The 19,184-nt window shown below is 39.5% G+C and overlaps 1 protein-coding gene across 1 annotated transcript in view; it reads left to right on the forward strand.

Moving 5' to 3' along the window:
- Positions 1-19,184, forward strand: part of cmip (c-Maf inducing protein) — a 61,480-nt gene that overhangs the window by 17,671 nt on the left and 24,625 nt on the right. Inside the window, exons 2-9 of the mRNA XM_073471599.1 lie at positions 6,627-6,752; positions 12,808-12,858; positions 13,601-13,762; positions 15,493-15,534; positions 15,983-16,045; positions 16,157-16,237; positions 17,148-17,251; positions 17,486-17,590. Coding sequence (XP_073327700.1) covers positions 6,627-6,752; positions 12,808-12,858; positions 13,601-13,762; positions 15,493-15,534; positions 15,983-16,045; positions 16,157-16,237; positions 17,148-17,251; positions 17,486-17,590 — 734 coding nt within the window. The remainder of the gene's footprint in view (positions 1-6,626; positions 6,753-12,807; positions 12,859-13,600; positions 13,763-15,492; positions 15,535-15,982; positions 16,046-16,156; positions 16,238-17,147; positions 17,252-17,485; positions 17,591-19,184) is intronic.

Below are 19,184 nucleotides of genomic sequence, written 5' to 3' on the forward strand. Positions count from 1 at the left end.
TCAGCAGGAGCTAAACACCTGATACCTGCTGCCTCCTCTGCAGCTCAGACTGATTCAGTCAGCTGTTTCGCTCCTCAGTCTTCCTCCGTCTCCTCACTATACATCCTCTTTCTTCTGTCTCTGTCTTCCACTCATGTGTTTCCTGCTCTGACTCATCAAAGGCCCAATTAGAAAGTTTCCTGGCCCTGCAGTGCTCAGTGAACATAACATATCAGGAGCTGATAGGCAGTGACTCAACTCAACTTTACACATGCTGACACTCCTTCCAACAGCACACCTGAAGGTTAAAGGAGAAGGCTGTTGTTTTTCTATATTTTCTATATTTTGATTTCGACTTGAGCCTTCCCTGTCCTGTCTGTGGCACACAACCCCAAACCCATTTGTTTCGACTAAAGACGTACGAAGCAAATTGTCGAAATGTAAAAATAAATAAATAAATAAAAAAGGTCAGTACTTTTCTAAAACAGCTGGGTATTGTAGTTTTTAGAAAATGTTAGTCAAACAGGAGGAAATTGTACATTTATAGGGGACTATGTTCAGTGTTGAAATAATACACATGTATTGTGCTTTAGTGAGTATTTCTGGCAGCAGGATAGTGAATGCGGGATTGAGTCAAAATAAACAACAGTTCATGGTAATGAAGGAACACGTTAGCCAGTACCACTGTGTGGCTCACTGGTGTGTTTCTAATCGTGTTGGGCTCTGTGGAGCTCCACGGCACAGAGGAAGAAGATGTAGCAGGCTTTGGATAGACCGGGTCTTATCCTGGCATTTACTGACTACCTTTAGTCCCATCTTTTAACATTTCAACATTGTGTTCAGTACTATTCAAAGGACTACAGTACTACTATATCGGTGTTGTTTGCTCGCAGGTTTTTAAAAACATTGTATGTTTTCACACCCTACAGTCTTACCACTGGTTTCCATTCTTATCTGCACAGTATGAAAGTGAACCTGCAGACAAAGGACTTGCTTTATTTAGGTCATCATGTTTGCTTACTTACCCTCTGTAGTGAAATGTATGCAGGCTAATGGCTGCCTGAAATGTCAGAAAATACACATTTAAACACCTTTGCACTTTGCGAGATTGTTTTAATGATATGTGATAGTAAACACAATGTGCAGTAAATGGTATAAGTCATACAAACTTACTGATCCTTTACTATGGGGGAAATATTACAGTAACATTCTTGTAGCCCACAAATTTATACAAACGTTATGTTTTGACGTCAGCTGAAGGATGAAACCCTGAAACAAATTTCAACTCTACAAAGGTGACATTTGATAGAAGGTTGTCACCCAACAGTGAGACATAGTTGTTCATGTCCCCCTCGGAGTGATGTGTTGGGATCAGAGTTGGTGTCTTACATATTTTTGAAAATACAGTGCATAGATTGTGCTTTCTTTCCATCTGTCTTTACCCTCCCTCCTTTCTTTCATTTTTCCTTCCAACATTGCCGCCTGTCTGCTTCTGGAAACAGAAAAAAACATAACATACATCTCCATCCTCTTGTTTCTATGGCAACACAGTAGTGAGGAGAGGAGACAAGAGGAGCTGTAGCCTTCTCCAACCCTCCTCCACGATGGAAAGCAGAACAGAAAGAGACAGAATGAGAAAAGAAAGAGAGACAACTGTGAGCAGGAAAACATTCAATTTGAAAACAGACAGACAGACAGACAGACAGACAGAGTCATAGAGGGAGAGAGAGAGAGTAGGGTAAAGGGAGGCAGGCAATCACTGCATGCTCTTGTGCAGGATGGAGTATCTATGGTAACCTCAGCTGGTTATCAGAAAATTGAAGCTCCTTCTGTTTGTCTCCATTCTGCTCTGCCTCTGCCTTAAAACACTATTTATCTCTTTCAGCACATAATTGCATATTTTGCTATTTGGCAGTTTTGTCGTGTAAGTGTGGTGTTTGTGTCCAACTCAAGCAAGAAAACTCGTTCAAAAACAGCAGACACGCAGACACGCAGACAGTCAGATGGACAGAGGCAGGGGCTGACGTTTACTCTTCCAAGGAAATGAGACATCACGCCCAGACCCAATATTTGCTGTGGACGTCGTCTGTAATGAAAATCCTGTAAGTGTGCAATTTCACAATAGGGATTTTGTGTGTGAGGAGGGGGTGAGACAGAAAAGCCAGCTTGCTCAATCAGCGGCGGAGGGAGGTGTAAATAAAGGAATAGCGTGTTTGTTGGTTGGGTGGGGGGGAGGGGTGGGTTGCCTGTTTGCTCTATAGAGAGTGAGATGGAGGCAAATACAGAGAACCACCTGTCTGCTGGACTAAACTGCAGAGAGACGCTCTGGCAAAAGCAGGCGTTCCATGTAACTACTCAGATGTGTTTGTGTTGAGCAGAGCCGTGACAGTGTGTGTGGAGGAGGCCAGAGACAGGCTGTTTATCTGTCTGAGAGCAGCAGCAGCAGCAGAAGAAGAAAAAGAAGGGAGGCAGCGGAGGACTGTTTACTGAAACACTGACTGTAGCTTGACAGTACCAGTTTATTCATATCATAATGAAAGTAATTATTTGGATGTTTACCTCTGATGAGATGGACACTGTGCTGTATATTGACATGTATATATGTATCATGTATATGAGCAACATATTTCTCAACCAGTTCAAATGCGACAATCAGACTCAAGTCCAAATAATTAATTCAGGGGCAGTTTGGCCAGATCTTTAGCTAAAAACACAAGATAAAATAACTCCCATTATCAACAGCATGTGAAGAAACAACAGTACTGTACTGTTGCATATGTACTGTGTTGCAGAGATGTCCCCTAGCTAACCCTGTCCTGTCTCCTAAGACCACTTTGTACCTCAAGAGGTGATAACTGATAGGCCTCGTAGTTTCAGTTGGGAGATGTGTGTGAGTTCACTACTTATGCTAATAAGTAAACACAATGATCAACAAAATGTCAAGAAAATAAAAGAAATGAATGGGGCGCCCTGGTAGCTCGTTTGGTAGAGGCTGTGTCCTCACTGCAGCGACCCATCCCACTTCCTGTCAATTACTGTCACAATTAATTGTCACTGTCCTGTAAATTAAAGCCATGAAAGGACAAAAAATAAGATGAGCTTCGTTCCCTTGTTAACTCAGCATAAAACACACTTTATTCAAACTCAACGGAAACTCATCAAAACAGTCTTTGTATTTCCACAATCACCAAATCATCAAAATAAATCCTCGACTCACAGAATAAGATATAAAATAATTGCAGCTCTGCACATTGTTTTCACCTGCTGTTGACGTCCAACTCTCTGTCGCTCCTCTGCTGCTTCACGCCTGTTGTGTCCTCTCATCTGGTCAGAGTCATAGTCCTGACCTTAGCCCTGTTTACTGTGAGCTGAGGTTTCAGTGCGGACAGACTCCCCATAGGGCCATTTAGCTCCACTGCTAACTGAGCTACTTGCTAACTGCAGCTAGGTGCTACAGCCTAAGAGTATAGTGAGCCACAGCAAGCAGTTAGGCTGCCCCCTATAGTTTAGCTACCTTAGGATTCTGGCCATTTCTTATTAATTACACCATTCATTTATTATTTTCTTCATTCTACAGTGTTATTATTTCTAAATTTGAGCCTTTCCCTCTCTGACAAGAATTCGATATTGGAATAAATGGTTGTATATTTACATTTTGAATATCTGTAAATATTGGCCTCAGTTAAACAAGACAAGTCAAGGCCTTAGAATGCCTTTTTTGGCCTCAAACTCACACCCATGATGTCATGAGTCATAACAGAGCACACACTCACACATGATACTGTAGAGCAGTGGTTCCCAAATGGTGTGGCGAGGCACACTGGTGTGCCGTGAGGCAAGTCCTGGTGTGCCTTGGGAATTTGTTACCATAGATTATTATTGAAAAATACAACTATACAACAAGTAATGAATGAGTTTTTAATTTACTATATCCTTTAGTCGTACCCATTTGCTTCCTAATACAGAGGCAAAATCTATACCCTAATAAATACTTTAAAAACCCCTGAGGGAACTAAAAATAAACATGTAGCTATACAGACTGCAAGGAGATCCTCTAAAAAGTAATTTCAGTGTAAGAGATGGGGAAAAAGTCCACAGTCCTGTATATCTTACTTAACCGTTATCCCTCAAAATGTTTTATGCACAATCAAATTACATACAATGTGTTTATAAGTTAGCTTTAAAGGTGCTGGTAGGATTTTTTTCTTTTTCTTTTTTCTTTTTTTTTTTTTTTAGACACAAGCTAGCTTTTCCTTCTTGTTTCCAGTCTTTATGCCTAACCAATCATCATCTTCTCTAACTCTTAGCAAGAAAACTAATAAGAGTATTTCCCAAAATTATTTGTACATAATTACTTTAAAAGCAAACCCATGCAATGCCTGATTTAAGAGTACAAACTGGACACTAAATATTAAGGATGTGCACATGTGAACTGTATATTGCTTTGCTTAAAATGGCTAAATCAGACAGAAGGCACTCAACTTGATATTCTTTGCCAGTTTCATACTGAATCAGCCATTTCCAAGACACAGTCAACAACACTTAATTCACTTTTTTGTTTTGAGCTTCCTTTTTACTTTTCACCTGATGGAAACCTGCTGTGTCCTCATCCAGTTCCCATAAAAACTACAGTTTTGGTTTTACTGTCTTTTAAATGAAATGTCTTGGAGATCCACTGAGATATGCTGTTGTTTAGGTAACACTTCATTGTACAGGTCTGCAAAATTCATGGCATTTCAAAGATTTCAGTTTTTCTTTGAAGTTACCACAATAATTACCTCAACATTTATTGAAAATTACCCCGATTACGTTTTATCTGCTGTTTTACAATAAGCAGTTAATAAGAAGCTGGTAAAAATCTTTTTTCCAGGAAACTTCCAGCTAGTTTCTACTTTACTTCTGTCGATCATGTCATTTTAATTTCTATCTAGTTTCTGTTTAATTGGTGAGAATGTACTACAGTTTACTGACTTGCAGAAGTTGGACATAAACTAGCTGGAAATGAATCTGCAGCAATTCACTTCAATTCAGTGGCCTGCTGAGGGGAAGTTAGGCAGAAAATAAATGTCATGATCAGCAGAAATTAAGCGGAAACCAGCCAGAGGTTTCCTGGAAATGTATTAAAGACATTACCAGCTATTTATTGACTGCTTATTGGAAAATAGCAGCATGTTACTATTAAATATGGCTAAGGTAAATTTTCCTTACATTTTGAGATAATAATTGTGGTAATTTGGGATGAAGTTTCTGGACCCATAAAATGGAGTTGTATACACTTCTTCCATTATCTTCGCTGTTGTCTTTATCTGTCACTAGGTGACGCACTCGAGAACGGTCAATCACACTTTAAAATCTGTTTCTCCACTGACAACACAGAATAGAATCCATGTATGTAAGACAATCATTTTCTGAAATAAGTTGCACAAAGGTTTGTGACTACATTGCTGCGGTCTGTAAGGACCTGATGGCCATATCCAGCTGAAACCTTCTACTTTCACTCAGCTGCAGAGAGCTGACTCTTCTCTTCTATTAAAAGTCAGAGAGATAGAGAAAATATCAACCAGAGCATTCTCAGAACACTCTGAGTATCTCAAGCTTTCTTAATATAAATGGCCTCAGAAAAATGAAAAGTAAAAGAAAAAATGCTGCTGATAAATGCCAGAAAGCATTGCTGTCTGATTAGGGTGCAAAAGCCACTGCAGATGACAGCTGCAGGGCCCATTTGTGTGGATATATACAGTTGGTCTCCCAACAACAATAATTAGTACTAAGTCATGTAGTGACGCTCATGTCTGGGAAATTAACTGGTGATTCATTTACTGCCATTTCTGCATTACTGACAGACACGTCTTATTATAGACATACTGTGGCATTAAACATTTCTCTTCAAACTTCTCCTGGGGGTTAGAAGATATACAAGCTCGGTTTCCTTGTGGCTTTCAGTCAGCCTCGTTATTTTTATCTGTTTAGGTTCTTTTTTTTCGCTCTAAAGACTCCTCTGTTCCTAAGTCCGGAAACTTGTGGTCATTTGTCAGCATTTCTGTAATCATTTTGAGACTAGCAAACAGGTTGTGGCCTGTCACTCAGTTGCATCTGCTTTCAGCTCTCACAGTGGTGAGACTGGGATCAGAGCTCTGTATCACACTGGGTTGTGTGTGTGTGTGTGTGTGTGTGTGTGTGTGTGTGCGTGTGCGTGTGTGTGTGCGCGTGTGTGTTTGTGTGTGTGTTTGTGTGCGTGCGTGCGTGCGTGCGTGCATGTGTGTGTTGACTTAAAGCTACATGAACAATGTCTTTGTAGGTGATGTTTGTATGTTTGTGTGATTAATGCTTTTGCTAAATTGATTTTCCACTTTGTTTCAGCATTCAATGACTGTTCACTTGGAACTACGTCAAATGTCACCACAGCTGATAAAGACTACTCTGTGTACTGTATAACAGCATTTGCCATGCAGTGTTTGGAGGTTTTGTTTGGCCTTGTGTTTACCCAGGGCAGGTTAGCTCAGGATATGTTTCTTTTTGTCTTTCCAGCAGACTGCCAGTAAAATGAATGCCTTTCACTCCTCTGGCTCTGTTTAAATTTACAATATGTACTGTAAATGTTAGACAGTGGCAGACTAATATCCTCTTGCTTTCTCTCTCCTCTCCAGCCCACTGGTTACATGGAGACGTCATTGTCCTACAGCTCCATAGAAGACCTGCAGCTCCTCTCATGGGACAATGCTCCAAAGTACTGTGTCCAGCTCAGCTTCCCTGGTGGCACTGTCCTGCTGCAGGTAATGCATGTGTCTACAGTCTGCTTTTTGCTTGTTTAGTACACTTTATATTAAGGTCCTTGTAATTAGTAGGGATGCAGCGATATACAGAATTTAGTGATACTGCAATTAAAAAAATGCCGCAATACTGTCGTGGGAGTGTGATATCGACCAACCTATCATGTGGTTATTTTGCTTGTAAAGTTCATGGATCTAACAAAGGGAAATCAGTATGAATGCATTCTACTATTGCTCCTTGTCATTGTATTGTTGTGTTTGGACAACAGAGGATGCAGTCATATTTCTCAAAAGTCAGACTCATTCTCATAAGACCCGCCCTACTCCACCTCTGATTGGTTGGCTTCGTTCTCAATGCGTGACTCAAACTGCTAGCTTACACAGATGTCTGTTTTTGGCAGTGTTTGAGTTGTAGTAACACTCGGACCTCTTCACTCATTCTCCGGACACACTTTTCGCTACCAGAGTGACTCTAGGCTCGTTAGGTGGAGCGAGCAGGCTGATGGTATGTAGGGTGGGCTGCCGTACCGCTGCTCCGCCACCTGTCCTGTCTGCTTCACCTAATGAGCCCAAAGACACTGCAGCTGCGACAGCCAGGCGGTGTGTTTACCAGCGGGGGAAACTACGGCTCACAATCCACTGCATCAGCTCAGCCGCTGGCTGTTTGTTTTTACAAACCAACTGCGAGAGAAACACAATGCCATTACCACCCAACAACCACTGAACACACAGTTAGGAAAGAGTAACGTGTCAGTTACGCTGAAATATTTTTATGGCCCTGGTCATCGCATAGTTAACTGTTTATAAATGCATACTAGAGTATGAATTATTCTTGAGCTGTTGAGAACTAGCCTCTATTTTGGGTCTGCTCGAAAATTACATGCCCACAATTAACAGTGTATCTCTGGAACTACAAGCTCGAATTATCAAGGTATCATAATAAAGGGAACACTTGAAATATTTGGTCAGATGTGTAAGTATAAGTATATATGTCACTGGGTCTGAGTAAATGAAGTGGACACACAACAAGCTCGCAATCTCTAGCATACCATAGCAAAACATCTCAACATTACCTCTGCCAACTTTTATGCTAATAAAGTGAATCAGAGCAAAATTAGAGAGGTTTTAGTCTAGAGTACTCAGGCAGAATCTCCAAATGTGTCATTTTGCCACATTTTGGCACTATCTGTGCCAATTAAAATTTCTCCGGTACCAAACTATATTTTTCACTTATATGTTACCAAGTTTGGCTCTACTTGGGCTTAACAAGTTACATAAGTTCCCTATGGCCATTCTGTTCAATGTTATTTTTTTAAACAAAGTTTTTGTAGACAGATTTTTTACATATACCAAGCAAAGGAATGTATCAATTCTAGTATTCAACCAATCAAACTCAGTTTATATTGTCACAGGTAAAATAGGCTGAATATTGGCTATTTACAAATCCCAATTTAGACACACCGAGTCTGAGACTTTAGTAAAATAAAGAAGCCTTTGTTTACCTAAATGCACTCTCCTGGTAAGAATGTTGTTTATTAGCTCAGCTAACGTTACTTGATTAAATATAATGTACCTGTGTTTTAAGCCTAACTGCACTGTCCTTTAAAGTAAAGTAACATAAATCATAGTTTGACGCTTTCAGTTGCTATTGTAAACCATATAAAACCACACAGGCCGTCATTTTTGGCCCTGGGTGGCAGAAGATATCAAAACAGGCCAACAGATAGACATTCAGCACCATATCACCAGATAATGCTTTTTGGCTAACATGTAAGCAAACAATGTTTGCCTTTATATCTGCCACATTAGTATCCCACTAGAGTCATGTTGTATCCACTGATAAATGTAAGTCCAATATTCAATCTTCTTTTAACTCTGTTTTGGTCTCCAACCCCTGAAAATAGTTGCTAACTTAAATGCTCATCTTTCTCTGCAAGCTAGTCATTCACTTCTGCTCTCTGCTGGTACTGGACAGGTAAATTAGCTTATTTTCTCAAAGTACTTTCTGGAAATAGCTGCCTATTAATATGATTATAAGATTAGAGTTGTGAGATAAATGTACAATTGAAAAACCAAAACATTTTTAGCATAGCAGTTAATAGCAGTTTAAAGTTTTTAGCCTTGAAAGCTTTTTCTGCCGAGCACTACAGTATTGAGTCTGGTGTTCATGCATCACTGTGGTGACACAGAAAAGCACACCCTCTCATGTAATATTGTTCAATTTAGTAATACAAAAAGAACAGTCTAAGATTGTGGAAAAATAAATGCGATCTCATGATAGGCTAAGTGAAAAAATTAAAGTGGCTAATTAGCTCAGCTCCTCGATTAAATACACCTGTGTGTTTAGCCTAACTGCACAGTCCTTTGTACACTGAGTAAAGTTTTTGGTTGGTTTGACCCTTTTAGTTGCTAGTTTACAACATAAACTATATAAAACCAGTTCCATTTTTGGCCCTAGGTGGCAGAGAAACACCAAAACACAGGTACACAGTCAACACCAACCCCTGAAAATAGTTGTCAATATGTTCAGCTTTCTTTGCAAGCTAGTCATTTGCCTTCTCCTCTGCTGTTTAATAATATACTGGTAATACTCAACTTAATATTCGGAAAATGGTTGCATATAAGTATTATTATAAGTTGTGAGACACATCTGTACTGTTGATAAACTTTTAGTAAATGATGGCTTGAAGTCTTTAGCCTTAAAAGCTTTTGGCTGCGGCTGCATGTTAAAGAGTTGGGTGTTCATTCTGTGTGTTTGGTGCCATAAGCGGCCCTTTCGCATTACACAGGGCATTCCATTCATTGGTAATAAAAAAAATATCACATCATGCATGTTTGGGGTTACTAATTAAAATAATTATTTTGTCACGCTGAGTCCTGGGTATATCAGCAGTGCAGCAAAAAGGATACGAACACATGATCCCTGCCTGAAACTGCCAGTGTAATCTGGCATTAATTCTGGGGCACCAGTTCATTAAAGTATAAACTTTCGCAAGGTCATTGTATCCACTATCATGTATCACAAAACCCACTTGTATAAACAGATTGAATATCTGGGGACAAGGCAGAGGCCTGCCTGATTACTGACCACTGTTTGGTCAGTGGCCTGTGATAATTGATTAGAATGCTATTTTAAAGATAACCCTATAGTGGGAACTTGGGTCCTGATTACTCCCCATTGGTATCTATTTTTAGTAGTAGATTTGTGGTGGATTTGGTTGGTGATACTATTATGATCAAAAAAGTGCGAGAGTAATGCTTTAGACTCAGTACAGTACTGGAACCGTACTGAACACCTTACACCATGTGCTTTCTGAGCTCTGAGAGACTTCTCTGAATTCCTGAGAAAATGTTGTATCCACTTTAACCAGAGCCATTGAGTGAGCACATTTGGTACTGTTACCCATTAGCCCAATTGCCTCAGATACACAATTCAATCCATTATGGGGGTCAACCGTGTATATCCATGTCTTCAGCTGTGTTTGCCAATGCCTGCTGCCAGCTGTTTGGACCACTGCCAGGGCAATTCAGTTTGTGCCTCAAAGGAAAATATGTGCTGGTTTCCATCCACAACCCAAGACATGGTTTTCTGGCTATGGAAAGAACCTTTGAAAATTTGAAAAAGATTTAATTGTCATGGAAAACTGAGGAGGGTAAACGTTTAGAGATCAAGATAGTAAGTCAACCTGAAAACTCTAAAGAGAGTGGACACTGAAATCCCAATCTGCCAACATACTGGCTAGGGCTATGGCAACACATTACTCATTGGTTGGAGAGGAGGGGAGGGGAGGGGAGAGGAGGGGAGGGGAGGGGAGGGGAGGGAAGGGGAGAGGAGGAGAGAGGAGGAGGGGAGGAGAGGAGAGGAGAGGGCTGTGTTGCATCTTTAACGTTTTATTATGTATTATTTTTGATATGAATACACAAGTAAATACTTTGCAAGATCCTAGTTAATATCGTAGGTATTTGACATGAGCCGACATTTTCCTCATCATAGGCCTCTTGCTGTGAGCGAGGGGCACTGTGACACGACAGCTGTCAATCAACGGCAGTCCACAAATTTCCTCAGAGACAGCCTATTAACCATAATTTAGACAGAATTCCTAAAAGACCGTCATAAATTGAAGTTATTTTATCCCTGAAATGTCATTAAATGTAAGCATATTAACATTGTTTGATAAAACAGCACTGGTGATGTAAATTCATTTTAGAAAAAAAGGACAGTTAAGAATTAATAATTGGAAGAATGAATTAGAGATTTTACAATAAAATCTTTTCCGATTCCGATACCTGGGCTTTGGGTATCGGCTGATACCGAGGACCGAACAAATACCAGTGGGTGTTAATAAAAAACAAAAGAAGAAGATTTTTTTCTTTGAACAGCTGCATATACTACCAACCCTGTATGGATATGATATGATTGCTATCATTGTTGTATGGCCTGGCTCAGGTAAAACCTTGCAAAGAATCACTGCCATACAACATTCTTCTTAGAATAAATAATTCCCTTAAAACAGAACTCACTTCCTTGCAGCACCGCACTTGGAAGGACAAATGTTGACGGCTATACAGTGTCCACCCAGTGTGCACACTCAGCAAAGACATGGTGGACACATCAGAGGTCCAAATGTCAGTAGTAAAGCTGATTGCCTGCACGTCTTTCAGCCTACATGATATGTGTTTCCTCACTGTCTCATACAGTTTGGGGAGAGCAGTTTGTCGTGCTCTCTGCTGGTGTTGAAATTGGCAGCACTCGTGCCACTCCTCCAAATGACAGCCTTGCATACTGAACATGTGGCTGTTTTACTGGTGGGGTTATCCAGAGTAACATATTGCCAAATAGCTGACATGTTGCGAGCTCCGTCTGACTCACGTGAAATCAACTTCTTCTTCGCTGCTCTAAAAACAGTAGTTGCCAGGGGCAACAAACGCAATTTCCGGTTTGGCTTTTAGAGCAACGCAGAAGAATTGATTTCCAGTTTAAGCAGAGGTGACAGAGCTAAGTGGGATGTAGCAGGGTCCCATTTCTAAATGATGTGGTATCGGATCGTTGTAGAGACCCGCCAATACCGATACCTGCATTTTCGACAGCATTCCTGATACCGGTATCAGAATCGGAACAACTCTAGAATGTTGTAGTGACAGCTAGCTAACCTCTAGCTAACACCCAGTTAATGTAAACGGTCATGCAGTGGGTGATAGGGGTCATACATAAAATAATAGCTTGTTTGTAGGGGTGTGCATCTCTCCCTTATAAGATGATCCGATTTGTATCTAGATACATGGGCTACGGTACAATTCAGGGATCATACTTTGTATTATGGACCGATTCGGTACAATTCGTTATGATTGGGTACAACCAGTTTCACACGCACATGTTCTTATATTCATGACTAATATTAAGTCTTCACAGCAGACACTCACGGAGCTGATTTAAAAGTGAAATCAACACCCTGTGCATAACAGAACATATAGGGATGGGACAGCATTTGTATGGAGGACTGAAAGCATTGAAATAATAAATAAAATAAATAAATGTCTCGATAAATTGATTAATATGCATTTAAATGCACCAAAAACAATGTATGAAATAAATGTAGGCATAAAATAATATATTATGTTAAAATGTTACATGGGAAAGGACAAAATAAATAAATACATTTTAAAATGAATGAATGAATAAATTAAAGGGGAAAGTAAATAAATAGTTAATTTGATACAAAGGTATTTTTTTACAGCAGAAATATTAATTTAGGTCACACTCTTGTGAGTCAAACCTGTAAATGTGAAGGCTTCAAAATTGGATTAGGTCTTGAAAAAAAAACTGTGTTTTGACAGACTGTAGAAAATGACTGCAGTACTTGTTGACTTATTGTGAACCTTTTACACAGATGCCGACATTTCTGTTTTGCCTCTTTCAGGACTAAGAGCCAATGTTATGAATTCATTGTCTGTGGGTTTGCTTTCTATTACCTGAGATCACATTTAACAAATTTATTGTGTCTCTCTGTATTGGCGTGTGTGTCTGTGTGTGTATTTATGTGTGTGCGCGTTGCTACAGGCTGCAAACAGCTACTTGAGGGACCAGTGGTTTCACTCCCTACAGTGGAAGGTAAGGTTACTGTCTTTAACTATTTATTTTGTCATTTTTTTCATCACAGCGTCATGTTGAGGCCTTTAACCCCCTCTCATCTTTATTGTTCCATATGTTTTAGACTTTATTAGGATGACCACACGCATTAAACTTGATGTTGATTGATCATGTTGAAGTCCAAAAAATGGGTTCTTGCTGTATTACAAATTTTCAGTCTTTCAAACCATTTTATGGCACTTTGCAGACCTTTATGAGGATCAAGACTCTAAATCTGTCAGTACAAGAGCCATGGTGTGCTCACTGAGCTAAATAAAGCTATACAAGGAAGTATGCCTGAGGTAGTTCACAATGGTAGAGCTCACAGTTACTTCCTATAGTTTTAATTTTTTTCTGTTTAATTTCCGACACACTCAGCACTGTTTCTCAGACACTAATCAAAAGCTGTCACATAGAAAGCACTGCCCATATACACAAAGGGACCATCATATGTAGGCTTAACAAACATTTCCTGTTTGTGTGTTTTCACTGCACCATTTTGAACTACAATCTCCTGTGCCAAACCAACAAGCATTTGAGAGGTAGTGACATGAAAGAGGCCTAAACTCAAATTACCCAAAGGTGAAAAATAGGAAATAATCATTCTTTGTATCAGATGTGTTGATGTGCTGGTTTCACAGAACAATGCAGTCAGCAGCTACAGAAAACGAAATGATATTCTTAATGCTTGCTGTGTAGTCATATTATATCATGTTTCTGACAGAAAAAGATCTACAAGTACCGTAAGGTCCTGAACAACCCAAGTCGCTGGGACGTGGTGCTGAAGGAGATCAGAGCGCTGGTGGATATGGCTCTCACTTCACCGCTGCAGGATGAGTCCATCCACCAGGCTCCACTGCACATCATCTCCACCCTGCTGGCTGAGGTAGCAACATGCACACACATATGCGTGCATACTTGTCTTTTATTAGTCTTGTAGCTAAAGCTAATCTTAATTGTTTTTCTTATTTTCTTTACTTGATAAATGATCCCAATAACAAAAAAATAAATAAACTTCAGTTGTGGAAAGTAACTAATTACACTACTTGTTGATGAAGGTTCTCAGTCATCCAGGTCATGGTAAGCAGCTGGACCTGTTTCAGTTTCCTGTTGACATTTCACCTCTCATCCAAGAGGCTTCCTCAGCTCAGAACTGAAGAAGCCTCTTGGATGAGAGGTGAAACGTCCAGTTGCCTACCGTACTGCACTTAGAATTACACTACTGTACTTAAGTAAAAATTTGCCCCACTTATTAACCAATTTACTTAAGTATAGTATGGAGCCTCAAAATAAAAAAGACATTGTTAAATAAATAATCAATTTTTAAAAAAAAAAGTTTTTTTCATTGTTAAAAAATACTTTTGAAAAAGGGTTAAGGATGATTAATGAACTCTAGTAAAATGATTTATATGATAATAAGAATGGTGAAATAAGAAGAGCTGAATTTTTATAAAATAAAATAAATAATAAAATATATATATATATATATATATATATATATATATATATATATATATATATATATATATATATATATATATATATATACATTTACAATTATTTTAAATATGGTTATATTCATTTCATATTGAACACTCACTTTAGGGCTTCATATTCTTGTAGTGCTACTTAATACTTCTACTCCACTACTAATCAGAAGATATATTATACTACATTATATTATTATATACTTTACATGTTGAGATTTTTCATACAGAACATCACTCACAAAGCTATGATGATTAGCAGTGCTGATTGGTCAGGTTGTGTTTATTTCAAACAAACCAAGCCATGCAAGTGTTTTTTGCTTCACGTCTTTGTGCTAAGCTAACCAGCTAAGCTAACCAGCTGCTGGTAGGAGCGTCAAGTTTATTACACAGTTTTATCAATTTGCAGCACAATCGAGAGAGAGAGAACACAACACAGAGAACATGACTTCATTGACTTTTTTGTGGCTTATTTAGTGTTGTTTCGGTCATAGATAGCCCTCTCACATTCCTGGATTTCTCAATAATGCAAGGCGGCGTCATACGCATGATTATACTTCATGTCCACATTGCGCACCAGTACTTGTGCTTGTGCATGAGCAACCGTACCGTGCCGAAGCACACCTCTTCCAAACATGCCAGGGCCAAGAAAGTGTACTGTGCTTGAACACGGTACGGAGCGCTCACACTAGTCAAACAAACTGCACTTTGGGGGTCAAACGTGCTTGGGCATGGTACGGATTGCCTTGTGTGAGTGTGCCCTAAGAGATGATTGCCTCATGTAAATGCACTGCATGATCTGACTAATCTCTCTCATTGTCATGTTGGGATTTGTCTATTTTCTCTGATGTTGCTGTCATATCCTCTAAGGCAAAATTTTCCAGGGAAGCTGTTTGGATAGTCTTGACGTCGCATGACACAGTGCCATATAATATAAAACAGGAATCTCAACCACACCTTAAACCAGTCCCGGCTCATACCTAAACGTGACACCAATCCTTATTTGACCATAAACCCTAAATCCTAATGTATAATTCCTAATAGAGTTCCCCTTTATTCTTTGCTTGTGAGGATATTTGATTGTACATACACACATACTGATGTTCTTTATTCTTCTTCTTCCCCACAGAACTCTAATCTCAGCACTCAGGATCATGAGAACATCATTGTGGTGAGTATGAAGTTCACTGTCACCACAAACTGATATCTGATGTCAGGCTCAAGTTAATAATTAACACCCTTGAGTCCGACCTCTTGTTGTTTCGGTCTTTAAACTGAAGAAAAATATTGATTCTCATCATGTGTTTGTTCATGTTACACTTGTGTTTTTGTGTGTTTTCGATTGTTGCTGTCGATGCCCATATGGCGGTATCTGGGCAGAACAGAAGAGTTTGATGCTGAGAGAGGTCGTGATGTTTGTGTAGCTCACCTGTGGGCTGTTTTTACAAGGCTGCTGCACCTGACAGCCCAGATCTGTACTGCTGGCTCCCAGCCAGGGTAAATAAGAGATAGGATATGGAAATATTCATCTATCTGTGTGTGTGTGTGTGTGTGTGTGTGTGTGTGTGTGTGTGTGTGTGTGTGTGTGTGTGTGTGCGCGTGTGTTGGTTTGTGTTCAGGCCATTGCTCCTCTTCTGGAAAACAACCACCCACCACCTGACCTGTGTGAGTTCTTCTGTAAGGTGAGGTCCCGTGCTTCTCAAACTGCACCAACAGCAAACTTACAGCTACTTTAATAAAGTTAAACAGATTGAAGCATTTAAAGTGCTTCCTGTCATTCCCTTGTGTTGCAGCACTGTCGGGAGCGGCCGCGGTCGATGGTTGTGATTGAAGTGTTCACTCCTGTGGTCCAGAGAATCCTCAAACATAACATGGTGAGAACTCCTCTGTCAGGAGCTGCCCGGAGCCCTCAGTAGTAGGGCTGGCACTTAGACATGTCAGTTGTCATTTAGTACTGGTTCTTCGCTGCCCAGTCCTCTTTTAATGCCTGTTAATTACATGCATATAATGATTTTGGTCATTATGTGAAAATGCTTCTGTTAAATTAAGGTCTTTTGTAATAAGAGTTATTCAGTAGGTAATAAGGCCCCTTGAGACCAAATCAGCATGAAGTCGTCACCTCTGGGAAGAAAACAAGCCATTTTAAACATATATGCTAAAATATGGTTGTACGGCTTTCTGATGTCTCTGCAGTGCTTATTTCATGTAGTGTGCTGCTTTGCTAGTGTCTTTGAGATCTACCTTAAAGCAAAATCTCATAGTTTGGGATAAACTCATTCTCTTTAGTCTGTGGCCCAATAGGTGAACAAGGTTACCAACCTATCATCAGTTAAAGTGTTGTCATTAATGAGATATGAAAGCATCAAACATACAGCATGACAGACACAGATAATGAGTTTAACTAACTTACCTGTTATGTCACTGTTAAACCTTTACTCTGCTTTTTTGTTGCTTTATAAAGATTAATACCGACTTTACTTTGCATTTATTAGCAGTTAACTAAGAACTAATTAACACTATGCTTTTTTCAGCTCCCAGATATAAAGTGAGAACAATGCCTATGGTTAATAATCCCTTAGTATTCAAGGTTAAACTCGATAAATGTGTTTGTAATGATCACACAAGCAGAATTCAGATGTTAAGTCTTCACACGCTCTGTTTTAGACAAGTTCTTTCCAAAGAAAGTTGTGGTAATTATATACACATAATCCTCAGGTTCTGTTTTTCTGTTTTTGCACTTTGATTTAGTTTATGTATTTTTAACACTGTGCTTGTTTTTGGCAGGATTTTGGAAAGTGTCCTCGACTGCGTCTCTTCACTCAGGAGTACATCTTGGCTCTCAACGAACTGAATGCTGGGATGGAGGTCGTCAAGAAGTTTGTCCACAGGTAAGAAACTTTAATGCAAATACACAAATAGTTTTTTTTATTTATTCATTATAAGTAATACGTAATAAATGAATTGCACAGTAGAATGTGAGAACATGCCCTGTCTGATTAGATTATGTATGTGTCAATATATATAGATAATACATAATTATATATTTCAGTATGAATATTTTAAGATTTGGATTTATGTTAATGGTTTCCATGGTATCCAACCTGGACCTCTGTGTGTTGCAGCATGCACGGGCCAACAGGGCAGTGCCCTCACCCACGGGTCCTGCCAAACCTGGTGGCAGTGTGTCTCGCTGCCATTTATTCCTGTTATGAGGAGTTTATCAACAGGTCAGTATTCGCTATATGGATGGACACACACATGTGGTCGATTCCCATCTTTTTTCCAGAGTTTGTAAACTCTTTTTGACCCTGTCAGTTTTTCAACTCCCCCTCAGCTTATACACTTACCTTTCCACTCATGTCAGGACATCTTGTTTATCTGACTGCTGTAGTTTGAGCAGCTCAGATCTGTCGGGCCTGAAGGTCAGCAACATGGAAGACTAGACAAGGTACAACTACCCTGGGGCCGTAAAAAGGCTACCTGAGTGCACTCTACATTACTTAAAGGGACTATTTGTAAGATATGGCTGAATTTTACTTTAAAACATTCAAAAAAATGAACATTATCGACAGAGTGTGAAGAAACAACAGTGTTGACTTGTAGATGTCTGTGTACTGTGTTGCACAGATGTCTCCTGAAATTAGCATGCTAACCAGCTAGCGCCGGTCCGTCCTAATCCGTGTATCATTCGTTCATTCGTTTTTCAAAATAAAACCAAAAATAAGAAAACGAAAAAACAATTCCTTTTCTCAGTATTCGTTTCCTAAACTAAAATGAAAAAACGGATAACGACTCGTTTTTTTCAGTTTTCGATTTTATGCTCAAATGAATAATAATTTCCCGTTTCATGTTTTATCCCATTTTGATCTGAAAAAAGTTCAATGAGCCGGAAGCGGAAGTGACCGTCTCTGTCTCTGTACTGCGAGGGCGCGCAAAACAAAAATAATGGCAGGACTTGAGGATCATGCAGATATAATTGGACAGCTTTTTGAGGATGGTAAAACGCATGCCGAGATTTCTACCACGCTCTGGTAACGTCAGAGAATTGACTGGCTCTGCTAACGTTAGCTTTGCTCCAGGCCACTTCCGGGTGACGGTAATTTCCGGTGTAGGTACCAAATGCTTGCAACATGAAACGGGAAACGCTCGTTATCCGTTTTTTCCATTATTCATTTGAGCATAAAATCGAAAACTGAAAAAAACGAGTCGTTATCCGTTTTTTCATTTTAGTTTAGGAAACGAATACTGAGAAAAGGAATTGTTTTTTCGTTTTATTTTGAAAAACGAATGAACGAATGATACACGGATTCGTCCTGTCTCCTAATACCACTTTGTACCTAAAGATGTGATAGTCTGATCGCCCCCGTAGTTCCAGCTGAGAGATGTAAGAGTGGCAAGTTCTCTACTTAACTCACAAAATGTCCAGAAAGGAAACATTTTACACCTTTTTTCCATATTAAATAGAAAAATAAAACCATACACCCTCCAAATTCAAGTTTCTCTCTTCTACAGAGTAGGAAGCTGAAGCTATGTTCAGTCTCAGTCTGGTGTCTGGTTAGCTGAGCCCTGTTGCCTGCAGTGAGTCTCAGTGTTGTCAGTCAGAGTTAATGCTGTCCCCTGTAGTTTTGGAGCTACCTTCAAATTCTGGCCATTTCTTACATTTTACACGTTTAATGACAATGTACGAACATCCTGACAAAAATAGCCTACCCAACATGAAACATGCCTAAAAGCTGATTTTATATTGTCTTTACACCAGAGATAGCTCACTGCATTGTCGTTTATTTACAGACAGTGCTGATGTGCTCGTATAAACCTTAC

This window comes from Pagrus major, chromosome 8, assembly GCF_040436345.1.
Source record: "Pagrus major chromosome 8, Pma_NU_1.0".
NCBI classification, from domain to species: Eukaryota; Metazoa; Chordata; class Actinopteri; order Spariformes; family Sparidae; genus Pagrus; species Pagrus major.